At 40.1% G+C, this 19,604-nt stretch overlaps 1 protein-coding gene across 2 annotated transcripts in view; it reads left to right on the top strand.

Annotated features, from left to right (window-relative positions):
- NLK (nemo like kinase) overlaps nt 1-19,480 on the top strand; it is a 65,386-nt gene extending 45,906 nt beyond the window's left edge. The window contains exons 6-12 of one of the 2 annotated variants that reach the window (XM_054085274.1): nt 404-489; nt 1,399-1,608; nt 6,644-6,745; nt 11,808-11,894; nt 13,622-13,820; nt 14,557-14,650; nt 15,184-19,480. In XM_054085274.1, coding sequence (XP_053941249.1) covers nt 404-489; nt 1,399-1,608; nt 6,644-6,745; nt 11,808-11,894; nt 13,622-13,820; nt 14,557-14,650; nt 15,184-15,238 — 833 coding nt within the window. In that variant the 3' untranslated portion in view covers nt 15,239-19,480. Of the gene's footprint in view, nt 1-403; nt 490-1,398; nt 1,609-6,643; nt 6,746-11,807; nt 11,895-13,621; nt 13,821-14,556; nt 14,657-15,183 lie in introns of both variants that reach the window. The other variant, XM_054085275.1, reaches the window with a different exon arrangement.
- Nucleotides 19,481-19,604: the final 124 nt, after the last annotated feature.

The raw sequence follows: 19,604 nt of genomic DNA, 5'->3' as shown, positions 1-19,604 counted from the left end.
AAATTTTAGGACTGCAGAAGTTAAAATTGTTACCGGGAAACAGCAGTAGGAGGTATCTGTCAATATTCCAGTGTTGTGATTAGCAGAGTATCCAGGTCACAAGCCAGGGAGATGATGGTTTGGGTTCTTTTTGATTAAAAACAAACAAAAATAAACAACAAAACAAACCCTGCGTATTTTACTTGCTCTGCGTAGCTTGTATACTCCAAAAATTCTGTCATTTGATTGAGTGACTGAGTGCCCATTAAAGACTGGATTTTAGAATCACATTGAAAATGAGCCAATGGTGAAGTCTTTGTGGATCAGGAGTTGTGAGATCTTCCAGGAAAATGTTGTAAGCTTTAAATCCTTTTAAAAGGGAAAGTAAAAAAGGTATTTATTTTAATTTTGTTTAATATTTCAGGTCTGAAATATCTACATTCTGCTGGCATTTTACATCGAGACATTAAACCAGGGAACCTACTTGTGAACAGCAACTGTGTTCTTAAGGTGCTACTTCAATTTATTGAAACTTTACATATCTGTATGCTCTTCATGATAAATCAGTTGGGTTTTTTTAAAACAAAAGCATTTCATATGAGCACTTTTCCTGAAAGTCATTGGGAAAGAAAGAAATCGCACAGATGCTTTAAAAGTTAGAAATGAAACAAACTTCTTCCTTTCCCCTTTTCTCACTACCTCTCCCCAAATCTGTGAAAGCAAGATAGACGCAATTCTTTTGTTTGCCCTGCTTGGGATCTCTTGTGCCCTCAACAGCTGGGAAAGGCAGGCACTGGCTTCAGGTATTACAACGTCATTGGGTAGTGGCGAGTCACAGTCCAGGCAATACAGAATGCCCAAGGCTCTACCATTAACTTTTCAGTCATATGAAATTGTGGAGGGCTTTGGTGTGTTGTGTAACTGTGCCAAATGTAAAAACATTAAGTTTTGTTTAGCCTGATTTGCTAAGCGTTCCAATGGTGAAAATTTTTCTTAACCCTCTGGTTCAAGAAACGTTTAGAAATTCTCAAAGCCAAAGTAACCTTTCTGTAACGTTTTGGGGTATATCGTGACCAAATGGAATCTGGTTTGGGGTGGAATATTCTGTACCCAGAGGTTGGCAATATCTATTTTTCTAGTGTGAAGTTTTTTTAATCTTTTAGATTACAAGTATTGTAATGCCAACTAAAAATGTACTGTGATTTCAAAAAAAATTGTACAAAGTTTAAATGGATGTGAAATAAAATAGCATAATCTCTTCCTGTTCCCCTTTCCCTTTGCTTATGCAGTTACAGGGGATGATTTGATTTATTTAAATGCTGGTTTGGAATTTCCTGCTTCGTTTCCACAAGGTTACCTATTTGAAATGCATTAAGTGTTTTGGTTATTTTAATTTCTTTATTTACCTTCTCAATTTAGATTTGTGATTTTGGATTGGCCAGGGTGGAAGAATTAGATGAATCTCGTCACATGACTCAGGAAGTTGTCACTCAGTATTATCGAGCTCCAGAAATCCTGATGGGCAGCCGTCACTACAGCAATGCTATTGACATCTGGTCTGTAGGCTGTATCTTTGCAGAATTACTTGGGCGAAGAATATTGTTTCAGGCACAGAGTCCCATACAGCAGGTATTATTAAATTTCCCTTTAAAATTTTTTTCTACTGCATAATTTCATGGAATCAGTTGTACTGATGCATTTTGAACCTCAAACTTGCTTTTACACATGGACAAAAAAAACAAGCTACTCTGAAACAGTGAGCTTCCAGACAGTACTAAGAGTAGTGGTTATGAACGTTGGATTTTGAAATGTGTTATTTTTTGTAATCCCACGTAAGCTGCTGCTGTACAAAGCCTGCCGTAGCATTTGACTGAGGTAAAGTAAAGTTGATATAACTGGCATAAATCTTTTTGTAACAACTAATACAAGAAAGAAATAAGTTTTGTGTCGATGTATTGCTAGAGATACAGAATGGGCACTTGAACTATTTAACCTGCTAATTAGTAGCGTTGCTCGGACTGCTTCATTTTAGGAACAATCAAATGTATAAGAAGGTATCGAATTTTTTTTTATGTTGTATAGTTGTAGGTAGATGTAAAAACATGAGATGCACCAGAATACTTCAGCACCACTCCAGCAGTAAGCAAACGAGTACAATATACGTATGTATCTAATAATCCTCAAGTGTTGTTTCTACAGTAGATAGAAAATAATGTCTGCAGCAAGTTATTGGAGATGGATGCATTTATCTTTCTAAGGGAAGGGACAAATGTAAATGTAAATGTGCTGATGTAAAAATGCTTCTCTTCAGTGTTGCTAGTATTCTTCTATCAATTAGAAACTACATAGCATTAAATTTGTGAGATTATGTAGGTTGATCTACAAGAAGTAAACAGATTCCAAACTTCTGTTAAAGGTGGCATTCCAACTCTATACTTTTCTTGCTTGTTTACACACATAGCGTTTCCTTGGGTTTGAGAGACATTCACATTAGCGCGCTGCTTTCGACAGTCGGATGTTTAATATGTTGTTGTGTTGTGCATGTATCTCTTCAGTGCTGTGTCCTGTCTAGTGGTACCTGTCACATCACTGCAGTGGTGCTCTCCAGGAGGGACTTAGTGCTGTCTGGAGTGACCAGCAGTACCCTGTATGGTCACAGAAATAGGCTTCCTCCTCAGCTAACCCTCTCTCCCACCCTTGTGAAGAGGCTGTGAAGGAGAAAAGCAGCACTGTGATCAGAACTGCTGGTTAAATTGGCACCTCTTCTGTTGCAGTCTAAAAAATACTTAAGATCTCCTGGTTTTTGCATCTTTGATCTTTTGCTATACTGAAGCTAAATGTATGTGTGATTTTACTAACCTTGTCTGTCCTCAAAATTTGAAGTGCAAAGACATCCATGAGATGTCAGCGTTGGGCTCGTTCAGTCTGGAGAAGAGAAGGCTCTGAGGAGATCTTATAGCGACCTTCCAGTACCTGAAGGGGCTGTAAGAAAACTGTTCACAAAGGCTTGGAGTGATAGGACGAGGGGCAATGGAGATGGGAGAGGGGCAGATTTAGACTAGACATAAGGAGGAATTACTTCACCATGAGAATGGTGAGGGCCTGGAACAGGTTGCTTAGGGAAGTTGTGGCTGCACCATCCCTGGATGTGCTCAAGGCCAGGTTGGATGGGCCTTGCTTGGGCAGCCTGATCCACTGGGAGATGTCCCTGCCCATTGCAGGGGGCTGGAACTGGATGATCTTTAAGATCCTGTCCAACCCAAGTATTCTATGATTCTATGACTCTAGAGTAGCATCATGGGGCAGGCTTCTTGGGTGATGTTCACTTTATTTGATTGGAAAGTTGTGTAAAGTTACTTAAGAGTTCCTAGACCTTTGTTAATACCTGTGCTGTAGGGTGATTTAAGAAGTGACGTCACATGTATTTCAATTATGTTTTGAGGAACTTGGTGCTGCTCAAAGGTGGACAGAGCCGTAGGAATGCCTCGGCTGGCCAAGGTATGGTCTTTCCTGGTATTTGTGCTGTGCCCCATAGTGCAGGCTATCCACTCAAAAAGGTTATCCCCCACACCAGCGGAACTCACCGGGCCAGCAAAAGCTCTCTGATGTCAGGGCAACTATCACCAGAAGTTTTCCTATTAGAAAAAAACAGGGAAGAGATTGTTTTAAAACTGAATGTACTGGAATTTGTAACTTGCATCTATGATGAGGAAAGTTAGTAAAGCTGTACATTGTAAACCAGGCTGGAACTGGTGATTTTGGTATTTTAAACTTTGGATGGCATCGTGTGGAAAGTGGCGAATATGTCCAAGTTACTTCCTCGAGTTACAATAACGTCTGATAAGGATTTCATGGGGTTTCTTACAACAGTAAGAAATGAGATAATCTACACTGAGACTTAGCTAATCAGAAGAAACATTTTCAAATACAGGATTTCCTACACCACCTATTTTTGCTTTTTACTGATAACATTTAGAATAGTTAGCATTTTTGTATTATAGAGTCTATTTTTATTTAAAAATGTATTTCTAAAGGTGCAAATAGAAGTTATTTTTAACTTGTATAATTGGCCAGAAACATTTCATACATGTAGTTTCATCTTCTAGTCCATCTGTGGTGCAGGAATGGTGGTCTCTGACTTTCTGACTGTCTGTGGGAGCAAATGTCTTTCTCTGCTTGCTCTGAAGCCTGGCCTGCACCCTCTTTTGTGAAAGGCAGTGCCAAGTTTTTGTGAAAGGCAGTGCCAAGTTTTAACCACCTTCTTAGATTGGCCAGTTCCTCTAGCCTGATTTTACTGATTATTTAATCCTCCTTAAAGATAACCAGTCCCATGCCTGAGAGAGTTGTCAGAATCCATTGGGGAGGATCAGAGTGTCAGGAAGAGAGTGGCCTGCTTGTGGCCGTTTTCCATCAGCTCTAGCACATATGTGCAGTTACATCTGGGGTGAGTTGTGCAGCGCCCATGCTGACATACCCCAGGCTGGTCCACAGGGAGGAGGGCTTGCTCCTTCACACACCGGTGTGCCGAGGGCACGCACACTGCTGGGTACTGCTTCTATGCTTCTGACTTGGCAGTGCTTCCTTGAACAGTTAGTGCAGACCCCTAGGAGGGACTGTAGAGTGAGGTGGTGGGTGCTGAGGACTGTTTTCCACAAGCAGAGATGTGCTCCAGCATGGGCTTGCTCTGGCGACACAGGCTGGATGCCCACGGGCAGATGAAACTTCCAATGTTCTGATGAAGTGCATCCCCCAGTTACTCTTACTTAAAGGGAGCCCCGTGCTCGTGCTCCACGGTGCTTGGTGCAACCCAGGACAGAGGCAGTGGCAGCAGCTGAGAAGTTGGCTTTGAAAGTGTCCTTCTGACCTAAAGTAATCATTTACTGGTGTAGATTCATCGTATGTACCCAAAAGACTTGCAATTCATGCAACTGAGGTCAGTTGAATTCAAAATTTATGTTTCATAATATTTTTCTAGTTTTACACTAAAATTTCAGAATATTTTTATCATACTTAAGAAAAATGTGTTTAATGCTTGTTGATGTGCATCTAGATAAATGAAAACAGACCTCTTAAAGCTCTTCTGTGCGTGTATTGGAAATGTATGGGCTGAGACGAGAATTTATATCTTGAGAGACGTTAAACATCAGCTTTCAGGAGATCATTATGAAAATTGTTTTCAGTGTTTTTTTTCTTGTAAGGATTTGAATGAAGTCTGTATATTTATATCCATATCTATATATATAGATACAAACATACATTAACAAATCACTGCTGCGTGCTTCAGGAGGAGCTGGCTGAAAAATGCAGGTGTTTATGCAGTCTACATTCCCTGATGCGCTACTATAACATTACTTTTCACATTTTCTAAATACATTGATCTTTTAGTATATCAGCACTATGTCCCTATTTCTCAATTATTTTTCCACATCTAAATCCCTAAAGGTTTAGGACTTTTTTCCTATCTGGTTTTCCATCTCTTTACAAGCTTTGCTGTCACTCCTCCATGCGGTTTCGCTAGCCCGGCCAGCTGGGGCCAAGGCAAGAGGACATGCGCTCAGGTCCAAGTCAGGTCATTGCATGTGCCTGAACAGACCAGCGCTTCTGCTGGCAGGTGGGGAAGAGATGGAGAGAGCCCATCAGCAAAGAGGGGCACAGCTGGATGTGTGAAGAGCAGTCACCTTTCATGGTGTTACACCAACAGTCAGTGGGTGATTTCCCTGCCTATGAGGCCTGGGTGATGATGGTAACAGATTTGGTCTCGGAGAAGCTCTGTGCTTACTCGTTAGCGCATGTGGATGGTGGTCACAAGGGATGCCTGGAACCGGGGTGTCCATCTCCCCACTGACAAGGCTTTTTCATTATTATTATCATTGCTTATACAGTTTTTTAATTTGTTTTTGTTCACTAAAGGAGTATAGGCACACATTTTTTTAGAAATAAGATGAAAATTTGTCTGTTGCTTTCCAAAATGAAAAAGATAAATCTAACATAAATTCATTTAAAATTGAGACCAGTTTTAAATGCAGCAGCATCTTCACTTTATTTTAGGTAGCTTTTGTTTTCCTTCACCAGCACCACTCAGTTTCTTTCCTCTGGTTTGTTTTTTTTAAACTTATTTTTCTCATATATGGGAATTTTTTATATAGTATGTTTGTACTCTTGTTCTGGGGGGGAGAGGTGTTCCACATTTTCTGTACTTTCATTCCTGTTCATGACAAAATATTTTGCATAAAGTAGTACTTGACTTGGTTTTAGGGCATAATCTTGTGTGATGCACTGGTACGCAACGCTGACATGCAGTTGAGATATTTGGGGTTTAGAATCAGTAACAGACCATTAACTGTAGTTACTATTTTCTTAATGATGTAAAATTGATTTTTGAATGGCAATAAAGTATTTTACCAATAAAGCTGTAAACAAAAAAATCTCACAAACTTGAAAACCATCTTCTGTTGGGGCTTTTTCAGTGAAATTACAAATGTTTGTATTCACTATCTACTAGATGTATACTATGTTAATATTTGTAATGTAATATGCATAAAAGAGAGGTTTGGAACAGATTCGTACCTTAAATGTAATTTACATTAGCTTAAGAATCTGGTATTGTAGTGCAATACATTATTATATGCCTAAGGTCTCCAACATCTATGTTCTATACCTACAGCTGGATTTGATCACAGACCTATTGGGAACGCCATCGCTGGAAGCAATGAGGACAGCTTGTGAAGGCGCCAAGGCACATATACTCAGGGGTCCTCATAAACAGGTACAGCTGGGGAAGGCTGCCTTTTCTCTTCGCTGGGTCAAGACAGTTTACAGTCTCTGCCTGTAAACAGGTTTGAGTTTACCAAAGGCAGTTGTGCTGTTAGTGTGGTGTGGGTTAACAGGGTAGATATTCAAACCACTATTGAGAAAAAGTGGGTTTTCACTAGCTTCTGTCCTGCTCATGTACTTTGACTTGATGATATGGGTGAAAGACTCCTTTTCTGAAGTGACAGTGTTTAGAGAGCTATTTTGAATGAAGATGTTAAATTTAAGTGATAATATTGGCAAGAGATGTAAATTAAAATTGACAGTACAGCTCAGAAAGCCCCGGAGGGACTTATGTGCTGGCAGCATCGAGAGTGTTAGAAGTGGAAATCAGCCGTTATCCGGACCTGTAAGCAGAACAGTCCAGCAACTCCTCACCAAAGGGTCCCTTCACACATCTGTGCAGTGACCTGAGCTGTCTGTGAAGGGCTTACCGAAGTATTGTAAACTGGGATACGACACTTGACAGAACTGAAGTGAAACCTGAATTAAAAAATAAAATAAATTTAAAAAAAAAAAAAAACCAGAAAAAAGGCAAGATGATGTCACTGTGCTGACTGGACAATAAAAAGAGCAAATGAAATGTACTGTTAATAGATAGAAAGAAATGCTTATGCAGGAATCCATAGGGCAATACTAAAGCAGTATGTCCATGCAATATCACCATTTTTATGATTGTTGGGTAGTAAAAAATAACAAAATTAATAACCTGTGCATGTTAATACATCAGATCTTTCCAGCAGTTAAGTTTGCATCTTTATGTTCTGCATGTCGAAGTAATTTCTCAAATGTCTACTCACCACAATAGTAGTTACCATAGAAATGAGCATCGAATATATATTCTGCTGTGCCATTAACATGTGGGAGTTGCGCCTTCTTGGCACTTTTGATTCATTACATCAAATTGTCTCTATTCTGCTCTATAACATGTTTTTTACTTTTAACATTAATAAGAGAAGGATTTCCTTAAGACCTTTTCTACCAGTTTTAAAGCAAATCAGGACTATTTTCTTTTTTTGCTTTCACGTACTGGACGTACTGGAGGAGTTGTAACTTTTCAGTCTCTAGTCCTGCAGTTCAAGATCTGAGAGGATAAGAAAACAAAAAAAGTACTGGAGTGACTGAAGCTGGGAGAAATATATCCGCCAAACCTTAGATAAAAATATATACCAGTATACAAACGCACCCAGATACATTCTAAAATGTCTTGGTTTAAAATTCTGATAGTTTATAATTGCTGGCATTTCTAAAGTGCAGTAATTGTGCTCTTGGCAGTACTAGCAAGAGCTCTGGAATTTGTTGTCCGTGTTCAGTTTGTTAAACCAGGATGTTTTATCAAGAACTGAGATGGGTACAAGAATATCTGCTGGTTTTCTGACCCTGATTGCTGAGGCTGCTCTTGTACAACCCACTGAAACTGTCTTTTCACCAGTGGAACAATGGAAATACTAAAAAGCAAGTGAGGTGAAATGGTACAAAATGTTTCCAACACAGATTTGATGTCCTGTAGCCACAAAGTCACAAGGAATTAACTCGAGGCAGTTAGTGCTGTGTCTATTGAGGAAAGCAACCTTCATTTTTCACGGAGTAGAGAAGCCATGCAGTCTCTGGAGTTGATGTGCTCGTTTGCAGCTTGGAAATGGAGGGTTACAGGCATCCAGTTGATTTCTTGAATGGTATTTCTCTGTTTTCAACTTCAAGCACACTTTGTGTTTGAATGCAAATTCATGGCTTTTCATCTTTTGAGATGGAGATTTGGTGGTTATAAGTAGCTAAATGTTACCAGTTTCTTAATTAGATTAACGGGAGGAGAAAACTGAGCTAGAAACTGGCGATTACAAACTATTTTTAATTGATGTAGGTGAGCTAGTAGGAGTTAAGGGGTAAAGCAGTTTGCTGCTTTATGTAAAAATAGATTAATGCATCAAGTTTCTGAATTTAAAAAAACCACCCTGCTGCATGTCGGCATAAGGAAAATCCACATACTATGTCAACTTCTTTTTCAGTTTTGTTTTTAAAAATTTTACTTCAAACTAAATGTAAGTGAATTGATAAAGTTGTCTAACAGGCAGCTCAGGGCAAAGTGTCTCCTCCCACGTTCAGAGTGGTTTGGGCTCCACTGGCAGCTGTGTGCTGACCCACTTCTAGAAGTCAATGTGTGGGAGTTCATTCCCTCCCTGTTGCAGTCCCTGCACTCTCCCTTATGGAGGAGAGATCCGGTGTGATGCACATTACTTGCTAGGACACCTGACTGTGGATTCCATGGTAATCAGACATTACAGCAATTCCATTTTTACCAGTTTCTTCTGTCCTTGCTAGCACTCTTGTCAGGGCCATTTCTGATCTCAAGCAGTGGGCTTGATTGTGGTTTGCTGAGCAAATGCTGTCCCCGAAAGCTGTACATAAGCAGATGCTCTTGGAATGGCAGATGAGCTGCAGGCAAGGGGCATAAGCGCACCAAAAATAGTGCATCCTTCATTTGTATTGGATGCAAAAGCTTCCATAAGTCAGGAATGTGAGCATATTTTTTGACCCAGTGTGTGGATGAAACCAACTTAATGATGGTGTTTGGATGGCCCTGCTTTTTTGTGTAAAGGTGCTTACTGACTGGAAAGATCATATGAAGTTACCAAGGATTATAGCTTTATTTTCTATAGGCTGCACTTAGAAACTAGGGCTGAGGAGTGCCTACCGCTGCATTTAGTAGCTCAGGCTTTGCTTAGAGTGATGTCGCCGTGGAGGGGTAATTTTATATATACTGACAAATTTACAGCAACTCATTAATTTAGATTTATTTGCTTTGCTGATCAGGTAGAAGCCACAGTTGCCTGGCAAATATTAGCATTGTGTACCAGTTAAAGTCTGCAGAGAGTAAAAGCAGCTCTGGAATTCCTGTGGATCTGAGCAAATGTAATCTAATGTCTAAGTTTGCCAGTGACTGCTGTCCCATAAATACGGTAGCTTAGCTTTCAATTGATTTTTTATATTTTATGCAGAATGTTTTAGTCGTTTCTGTCAGCCGTTGAGTATATTCTTCCCATATTGCAGTAGTAATTAATCACAGGTGCCGGTGAGGCACTCCTATCATTCTTCCTGACCTAATGGCTCTTCCCCACACCTGCATTTACTGACTTATATAAATGCCAGTTGAATTTTCATGGGAAGAATACAAAGGTGTGTGTTTATGTGGCTGCATGTGGATGTGCTGGTTTATTCCATTCGAAAAAAAATAAATGTGAGGAGCGCTAGATTCAGCAGTGCCACCCTCCATAGTAGGAATTTTCTTTGCATCAGTGCCTGTCCCAATATTTGTGGGGCTCTTTTCTTCGAATGGGGCTTTTCATTTCTTTTTCCAATAGGTTTGTGGGTTTGCTTTTTTCTTAGTGTGAGAATCAAAACTCGGTTGCCCCAACTTACACTTTCTTTCCCCCTTACCCTCCAGAGGAGTGGCTCCTCACTTGTTTTTCAGCGCTTTACAGTGAATTTTCTACTGCCGTTCTTTAAGTGGAACGGGAGTAGGAATAATGTCAATTAAGCAGGATAATATTTTACTTGATTTTGGAAGCTGGCATTATTGTGATTTTAAAGAAATATGTCTTTGAAGCTAATTCCAGAGAGTCTAGGACACAGCTACTGATTTCAAACGAACGGCATGTAACATTAATATAAACTGAGGAGGGGCAGATTTAAACTAGACTTAAGGAAGAATTTCTTCACTATGAGAGTGGTGAGGCACTGGAACAGGTTGCCCAGGGAAGTTGTGGCTGCCCCATCCCTGGAGATGTTCAAGGCCAGGTTGGATGGGGCTTTGAGCAGCCTGATCCAGTGAGAGGTGTCCTTGCCCATTGCAGGGGGGTTGGAACTGGATGATCTTTAAGGTCCTTTCCAATCAAAACTACTCTATGAGTAACAGTATTGTTGATTAATCTTTTTGATTTTAGGCAGCTTCAGGCAGTACTTCTTCCCATTCATTAGAAATGTGGGGCCAGGTGTTGTCTTCCCCTTTTGCTCCCTTAGTGTTAACATTTAATGCCAGAGCCAAAGGAGACTTTCAGGCTGGAGAGTATGTGCAGTTAAGAGTGGTGAAATGGGAACTTGATGGGTTGAGTCAAGCCTTGTTACGGCATTCTCTGCTTGCTGAAGGGCAGTGCCAGACGGTGGTGTTAAGCAAAGGAATCATCCCTGTGCTCTGGGGTTGTGCCTGCCTCCTGCTCCGCAGCACGGATGGTTCTGTGCTCCAGTGCCTAGAGAGGGCTGGGGGTCACCACTGTTTACATCTGCCTTTGCTTGGGTATTTGTGCCGTGGGGGGTTTCACCCTGAATTAAACCTGGAAACTTTCAGCACAGCCAGGCTGTTGTGCTTACGAGCGTGAGCAAAGCAAGGAAATCCAAGAGGAAGGGATCTGGGGAGCCAGTATTGTGGGGTGAACCAGGGCCAGGCTCGCATCCCTGCACAGTCACTGGGCTGCTCCTGTGTTTTTACCCAATGGTTTGTGCCCCAAGAATGCCTTGTCCCCCTCTCCAAGTCCGACAAGCCCTGGGAGCTGGCCTATTTATCTCTGTGTAAAGTGCTGTATGCCTGAAGGTCGTTTTAATTGTACAGGATGTCACTGTCAGATATTGATCGCCTGGGTAAGGAAAAGCAAAATAATCCATAATTTGGCAGTGATTGAGATCAGGAAAATGAAACACTGGAAATGATGTGGTTAATCAAACCGCTGAGCAGCTACAGCTTAAAGTGCTGTCTATACAGAAAAATAAATAAATAAAATATAGGTTTTTCCAGGGATTACATCTGAACTAAGGAAACAAATAATCAATTAGATCTCTGTTACAATTGCCGAGTGTTGTAATAGTGATTAAAGTCTTGTTGGCAAGCGTTAGGCAGGGCATGTCCTTTTCAGCAAGAAGTTTGTCCTTGATAACTATAAAATAATGCATGCGATAACAGTGTATTCTTGCTGATGGATCTGACAGGACAATTATCTGTACTTTTCTTTCTCCTGTTTCCCCTACAGCCATCCCTTCCTGTCCTATATACGCTTTCCAGTCAAGCTACACATGAAGCAGTTCATCTGCTTTGCAGAATGTTGGTCTTTGATCCAGTAAGTGTGATTTAAAATCATTTCTTATACGTTTATTGTAACAGTTTCTGTTGTCTGTTACTTAAATGAATATTTTCACTAAAGAACTGCATTCACTGGTTTCTTCTACGTTGCAATTCAGTACTTTTGGATCTGTTAAAGACATTAAATTATCATCTTATAATTAATTTCCCCCTGGAATGGGGGTTTCGCATTTAAAATCTAGTAGTCATTTGAAGTAAGCTATGACAGAGTGGGAAAGATGAGGGTGTTCGTGAATCATGGTATCTTTTCCTGGCTAGGTGTAGGTAGAAGAACACCAGATACTTTGATGCAGTTCTAATTAGAGACGCGTGGGTGTTCATGGTCTTGCAACACACAAAAAAAATTCCTTCTGCATCCACAGAGTCACATAACAGGGTCTTTTTTTCCACCGAGCACCTATTTTTCTAATAAAAATGTGCTGCTGTGGATTTTGGATTTGCCCATCTCTTGGGCTTACTATATAAAATTGTCACTAGAAAATCCAATATCTGAAGCAAGGATCTTGGATATGGAATCTTTTACAGGAGAAGCATTTTAAGTGAAACACAGACAAACAGACTGAACTGCAAAGGAGGAAGCTCCTAAATGATGAAGTATTCAGAAGGCAGTACCTTGTTGTTTTCTTTTTTAAACCTGAAGATCTCTTTAGTGAACAAAAACATAAACATGTTAAATCAGGACTTCCATGTGAAACAAACTTAATATTTTCCTTTCTAACTCCCCTCAAAACTCAGAATGCTGTTACCCCCAAATCACATTTAAATAAATCTAGGTTTGTTTTTTTAGGGCATCAGGACAATCCTTTAGAACAGGTGAATTTAATTTAATCTTAAAAATGCCCTGGGAACTGGGACAGTTGGGTAGTACTTCAGGCTTTGATACTTCTTTCGCTCCATAGCTTTGAGCAAATAACTTTTGTTTTATTTGTGCATGGTTTTGGGGTTTTTAATTCACCTATAACAACAGACTTTGCTACGGTGAGCATTTGCAGTAGCCCTTGTGCCTGCAATTCTTTAGGAACAGGTAGTATTCTCCCTTTCTGGCAGGATGGTGTTGGGCACTGAGAGACTGAGAACTTTTGAGTTGTACATAAAGTCTTAGTGATGTGGAAGCCAACTCTGTAATTTACACTATTGTCTGAACACCTTCCCTGCGTTTCCTTCACCACTTGTTTTCTGAAATTTGATGTGGAAAAGTATTTCTCGGATCTCCAGAAGCCATGTCCTGAATGATTCTGTTGGCAGTGATGCTTGGATTTGTGTTTCACTTTACATATGTTCTTAAGGACACGTTAAAATGTTTTACAGGGTATGGACCTACAAAATGCAGTATTTGCTAATGTTAAGTTCTTTGGGCTCATTTTAATTTATTGTAGGGGTCATTTTAAGGGTATCTAAAGAAAGTACTTATGGAAAGACATATTTCTAAAAATCATATTAGCAGCATTTCCTGTAATTAGCTGTAGTACAGAAAGGTCAATGTCATCTTAGCAACAACGCTCATTTGTGAGTAAAACCTTCCCTCTAGTGGCAGCATCTGCAGAGGTGAAACATTTTCTGACCTGAACTAATCCTTTAACGTGATCTGACTTTTATAAAACAATTTAGAATGAATTGATGAGTCTGTATTCTTTAGACTGCTCCAATATCTCTGAAATTATCCTAACTCTTTCTATTTTTTTTCCTTTAAACGCAATATTTCAGTCCAAAAGAATATCCGCTAAGGATGCCTTAGCTCACCCATATCTTGATGAAGGGCGGTTGCGATACCACACTTGTATGTGTAAATGTTGTTTTTCCACATCTACTGGAAGAGTTTATACTAGTGATTTTGAACCCATCACTAATCCCAAATTTGATGACACTTTTGAAAAGAACCTCAGTTCTGTTCGGCAGGTTAAAGGTGAGTAGTAGTTAACCTTTGCATCTCCATTTATCTTCCTGCTCTATCCTTTCGTAGTGCATAGTTCAGCTGTGCGGTTAGGATGCATTTACTAACCCAGGCGGTTCCTTGATTTTGGGTATTTTTCTATAGCAGATACTGGAAATAATTTCCTTTCACTGAAAGAACAGAATTGATTGTAAATGTTCTGACATAGTTTAATATCGCACATGTTAGCTGACACACTGAGTCTGTTGATTTCAAAGCTTAATAGTGTTCTTCTCTGATGTCGGTGCTCCTGCTCTCTTGCTGAAGGATTGCACCGGGGAGGAAAGGGGAATCACTGTTCCTGCCTTTTCGGGGTGTGAGGTCTTATCCTGGTGACTGCCCTGTAGAAGAGGTCAGCGCCACCAGGGAACTGAAGCCATATTGCTAACAAGTTCAAGCTGAGAATTCTTTGGTTTTCATAAAGTTCTTACCTAAAATTAGTATTTAATCAATAACTGGTGATCATCAGTTCAGGATTAGAGTTGTAAATGGGGTTTTATTTTACACACATTTCTTTCAGCGTGCATGTAAGAGTTTGTTGTGAATTTGTGCTATGAGGTATGGCTTCGAATTAGATTTAGGAGAGCTAGAGTTCTTTTATCCTTACTAAAATGTATTTTACTAAGGAAGCTGTACTTTCCTGCCTTGCATTTTCCTGAAGCGATAAGTCTTAATGGTGTGGTGTTTTTTATTTTCCTCCTATGTACAGAAATAATTCATCAGTTCATTTTGGAACAGCAGAAAGGAAACAGAGTGCCTCTCTGCATCAACCCTCAGTCTGCTGCTTTTAAGAGCTTTATTAGGTAACTGTATGTAATCACATCTGATATTAATTCACATTTATTAGTAGTTCAGAATTCACATGTCCAAAATGTTCTAATGTTTACATTTCTGAGAGTAGGAGAGGCCATAGATAACTTCTACAAAAAATACCTTAAGGACATGTGTGGTTGTGTTTAAAAATACTTGTAAGGATTCTTCTAGAATTTAAGTAAAATGTGCAAGTTTCAAGTAATATTTTCGCATAAAATACAGAAGTCAGACTGAAAATGAGAATTGACAGATTGAATTCTGATTGTAGAATTGTACTGGAAAAGCATTAAAATTAATGGCTGATAGATGAAGAATCGTTAAGGAAATAAGCAGAGCAAGTATAGCAAAATGTTTGTTGTCCGCAGTGTTAACTGTTGGTCCCGGCGCATTTGGGGTCATTTGGTTTGGGCTTGGTGGGGTTTTTTGTTTTCCTTGCAATGTTTGTTTACCCGTTGAGCGTTAATGTTCCTGTCTATGAGCTATTGCAAATGAACACTGATTTTCTGTATCGACTGCATTCTAGTTCCACGGTTGCTCAGCCATCTGAGATGCCACCATCTCCACTGGTTTGGGAATGAAGTGGATGACAATATACTACTGAAGATGTAATGTAGCTTTCCACTGGAATCTGGGATTTGCAATTCTGGAGGTTAATCATGCTTGTACTGTAATTTTACTAATGAAGTTTTAAATTAACAACCACTACTTGTACAATATGAATAATATTTAGAAATGTACTAGACTTTTAATTTTGTAAAGTGGTTGTGCTTTTAGAAGAAAATATTTTACCCAGAGTTGCACGTGTTTTATGAATTCTAGTGCAGCTGTGATGGCTCAGCTCAGAACAAACAGAATTCAACCAAATTTGGGGAGGTTTTTTTCTTGGTTTTTTTTCTTTTTTTTCTTGTTTTTTTAATTGAAGTGAGATTGTACAAACGGATAGACGTACATTTTGATATTGAGCCATTCCTGAAGATTTGGGGTTTTCTAAAACTAAGGAATACAGAAAACTTGACTGCGACCAATCATGAAGTCATGTCAGGTGACCATGACCACAGTAAGTGGGCATGGCACCTGATGATCAAATCCTATAAATAGCTTCTCACTAGAGCTGTGATGGTGATGTGTGCTGTTCTAAAATCAAATGTTGTGAGTAGAGAGAATGAGTTTGTGACTAGGAGAGACTAAACTTCTGTTTCCTTACCCAGTATAAATATATATATATATATTTAATCTATTTTTATTAGAAGTTTTTCTGCTCTTTCTTACATAAAACCCCTCAGCATGCATCTTCTATGTGTGTAAATAATTCCATTTATGGGCTAATTTCAGAGATCCCTGACATCATTGCTGTATAGAGAGAAACTAGCTTGCACATTTTAGGTCTGTGAAATTTTGTGAGAACTTTTTCCTGCACTGGACAGTTGAAAGAGAAAAAAAAAAAAAAAAAAGAAAAGGAGAAAAAAAAAAAAGCACATAGGGAATTCTGTTAATTGTGTTTGTGTCCTTAGGCGAAGCTGTGGAAGTCTTGAAATGTCACAGTAGTAAATAACTTTTATTACTTTTTGGCTAATTCTTTTTTCTGTTGGAACACTGAATTCTGTGCATATGTATATATGAACACAAATTGAAGGCCTCTACCTCCTGGAGTTATACAACTTGGTTTGTTTACCTCCACATGATTTTTTTTTTTTTTTTTTTTTTTTTTTTAATTTCAGTGTGGAGACTTGAAACTTGAATGTCCCTTCCAACTTTTATATTTAAAACAAGACTAGAAAATTGAAGACTGTTTTTCACCTGTACAAAGAAATACTGAAGGGTGGTCTTAAAATATGAGCATTGGTCTGGAGAAAACCATGGTGTTTGTTATGGACAATTAACTGTTAAAGTTATTGTAAGTTATCTGTATTTAGCAGAGTATTTTCAACAAGAGTGATCTGAGCTGAAATTGGAGACTATTAGTAACTTATGTTTGGAAGTTTTAACTTCAATGAAGTAATTATTTGCTGTGAAAGAGACAAACATTTAATAACTGAACAAAGATGGTGCAATATCTTTGTTTTTTATGAGGCTCCTGAGAATAAAACCAACGGAAGCATTTCAATTCACTTGAATGAGAACGTGTTTAATTAAAAGAGCCCGAGAAGACACTGGTATGAAAGGTAAAATCTCAGAGGTTGGTCAGTTAATGTGGCACACTTGCTGGTCACTTTGTAAAATGTAGATTTGAAGTACAGTGGTGAAAACATTAAATGTGACATTTGAAAAAGAAGCAGTGTTATCTTCATTTCCTGTCTGATCTCCCACCTTTATTTAAGAACAAGTTGTTACAATCTTGATTAAGTACTGTCTCAAAGGACGTAAGTAAAAAGAGTTTATAACATCTTGGTTTGGGCATGGTTTTGATTTTTACACACATATGCGTACACACACACACACCTATATATGCACATAGATGAGAATTCTTAAGCACAATTCCCTGCCCATCGCAGGGGGGTTGGAACTGGATGATCTTTAAGGTTCCTTCCAACTCAGACTATTCTATGATTCTATGAAAATATTTATTTACTCTTTGAGCTTGGTTCTGGACAAAGGTAGAACTTGCTGATTAAATCAGAACAAGCATTTGGCTGGCACTTTATTGGGAGGCTGAAAGACAGTCCGTCGAGTATGGATTTTACTAAATTTGCCAATTTGTGTTATTTTTTTCAGCACAAATGCTTTTGTGGTTTTCTGTAGTCCAAGTGCAGAGTCCAGCATGCAGTGGGGTTGCATAATGTGACTGACAATGTTCGTGGTTTATGGTTGTGCACATTGTAAAGATCAGGCAAATGGAGCTGTACAGCCCAGGCCTCCAGACCTCGCCAGGAACGAACCACTACGCACTCTTCCTCGGCACGCCCTCTCTTCCCAGGGCTGCCACAGATCCCGTTTGTACCTCGGGTCTGTACCTCTTCTTCAAGCCGCTTCATAAAAGTCTCCATGATGTTACGAACTAAGTTTTAACATGATTTAGAACTGGTGCTGGTGGTGTTGTTACTGCTTCGTGGTTGTCTGTCCCTCAAGTAGCTGCTGTTAATTCAGGGCTGTTTTTCTCCATCTGCTCATGGGATTCTCCTTCAGTGTGAGAATCTGGCACCAATGGGCAGCTTGCTCGTTGGATCTCCTGGCTTTTTTAGGCTGTGAGCAAATAATGACTCAAGTGGCAAAGCCTATGTTGTTCATCAGTGTATGTTTTGGAGCTCATTGCTAGAGGTCCGTGGGTTAATCTCACTCATAAACATAAAAAGAATTAAATGTCTTTTGGACGTTTGCTTTTCAGGGTGTCCAAACGGCTGCAGGCACAGCACTGTGCGGTGACTAAAATTGTGTGTGCAAAGATAAAAACCAATTACGGTCTTATTTTCTGTAGACTTGACTGCATTTTACATGTTTAATGTAAATCAATTACAATGAAAGTGGGAGCTCTGGAGGGCTGTCTTCAACAAAGACAGTTCCGTTTCTGAAGTAGACACACACAAGTTTACATTTGGAGTGGTCTAAACGTGAGGTCATCAAGAGAGCTGTGCTCTCTTTCCATTGAGGTTCAAGTCTGGCTTGCTCTTTTCACAGTTGCATCTTAATCAATTTTAGGCTTTGTTGATATCAATGTCAAATGAATTAGATTGTAATCATAAGCTTTAAGCCCTCTAAATACAGGTTCTGCATCTCCTTTCATTAATTGTGCCCTGAGAAGAGCACAGAAGCATGAGGAGTGCGAAGAAAACTTCAGAACCATTTGCAAAGTCAAAGGACCATCCAGGCGTTGGAAGACCTGACCTCTTTGTGCATCTTGAGTGTGATGCAGAGGAGTGAAACAACATCAGCTCTGGAAAAGTAAGTTGCGAAAATCCGTTTCCTGGTGTGTGGTGAAATAGAATCATAGAATCATTAGGTTGGAAAAGACCTTAGAGATCATCAACTCCAGCCGTACTTATCTACTACTAAATCATGTCCCCGAGCACCTCATTTACCTGCATTTTAAACACCTCAGGGAACATGACCCAACCACCTCCCTGGGCAGTGGTTCCAGTGCTTGATAACCCTGTGAAGAAGTTTTTCCTAATGTCAAATCTAAACTTCTTCCAGTGCAGCCTGAGGCCATTCTCCCTTGCCCTATCATCAGTTGGGAGAAGAGACATCCACCACTCTGCAGCCTCCTTTCAGGTAGTTGTAGAGAGTGATGAGATTTCCCCTCAGTCTCCTCCAGACCAAATAACCCCAGTGCCCTCAACCGCTCCTTGTAAGACTTGTTCTCCATAGAATCATAGAACAGTTTGGGTTGGAAGGGACCTTAAAGCCCATCCAGTTCCACCTCCCCTGCCATGGGCAGGGACACCTCCCATTGGATCAGGTGCCCAAGGCCCCATCCAACCTGGCCTGGAACCCCTCCAGGGATAGGGCAGCCACTGCTTCCCTGGGCAACCTGTGCCAGTGCTTCAGCACTCTCATAGTGAAGAAATCCTTATGTCAAACCTAAATCTGCCCCTCTCCAGTTTATACCCATTGCCCCTCGTCCTGTCACCACAAGCCTTTGTGAACAGCCCCTCCCCAGCTTTCCTGTAGCCCCTTTCAGGTACTGGAAGGTCTCTATAAGTTCTCCTCGCAGCCTTCTCTTCTCCAGGCTGAACAACCCCAACTCTCTCAGCCTGTCCTCCTACGGGAGGTGCTCCAGCGCTCTGATCATCTTTGTAGCCTCCTCTGGACCCGTTCCAACAGCTCCATATCCATATTTGAACAAACAGTTCAAGGCTCTCCACTCTCTTTCTACCACAAGTGCAGGGTAAAAAAGAATTATTAGAAAAACTGCTGCCCAGTAACCACGAAACTCGGGGGGGGAACGGGCGGGGGCGGGGGCGTGAGATGGGGCGGGCTTTAAAGCCGCGGGCGGGGCCAGACACGAGG

This window comes from Cuculus canorus, chromosome 20 (genome assembly GCF_017976375.1).
Source record: "Cuculus canorus isolate bCucCan1 chromosome 20, bCucCan1.pri, whole genome shotgun sequence".
In the NCBI taxonomy this organism is placed as follows: domain Eukaryota; kingdom Metazoa; phylum Chordata; class Aves; order Cuculiformes; family Cuculidae; genus Cuculus; species Cuculus canorus.
Note: the sequence above shows the minus strand (reverse complement) of the source record. Positions and strands in the feature narration are given on the sequence as shown.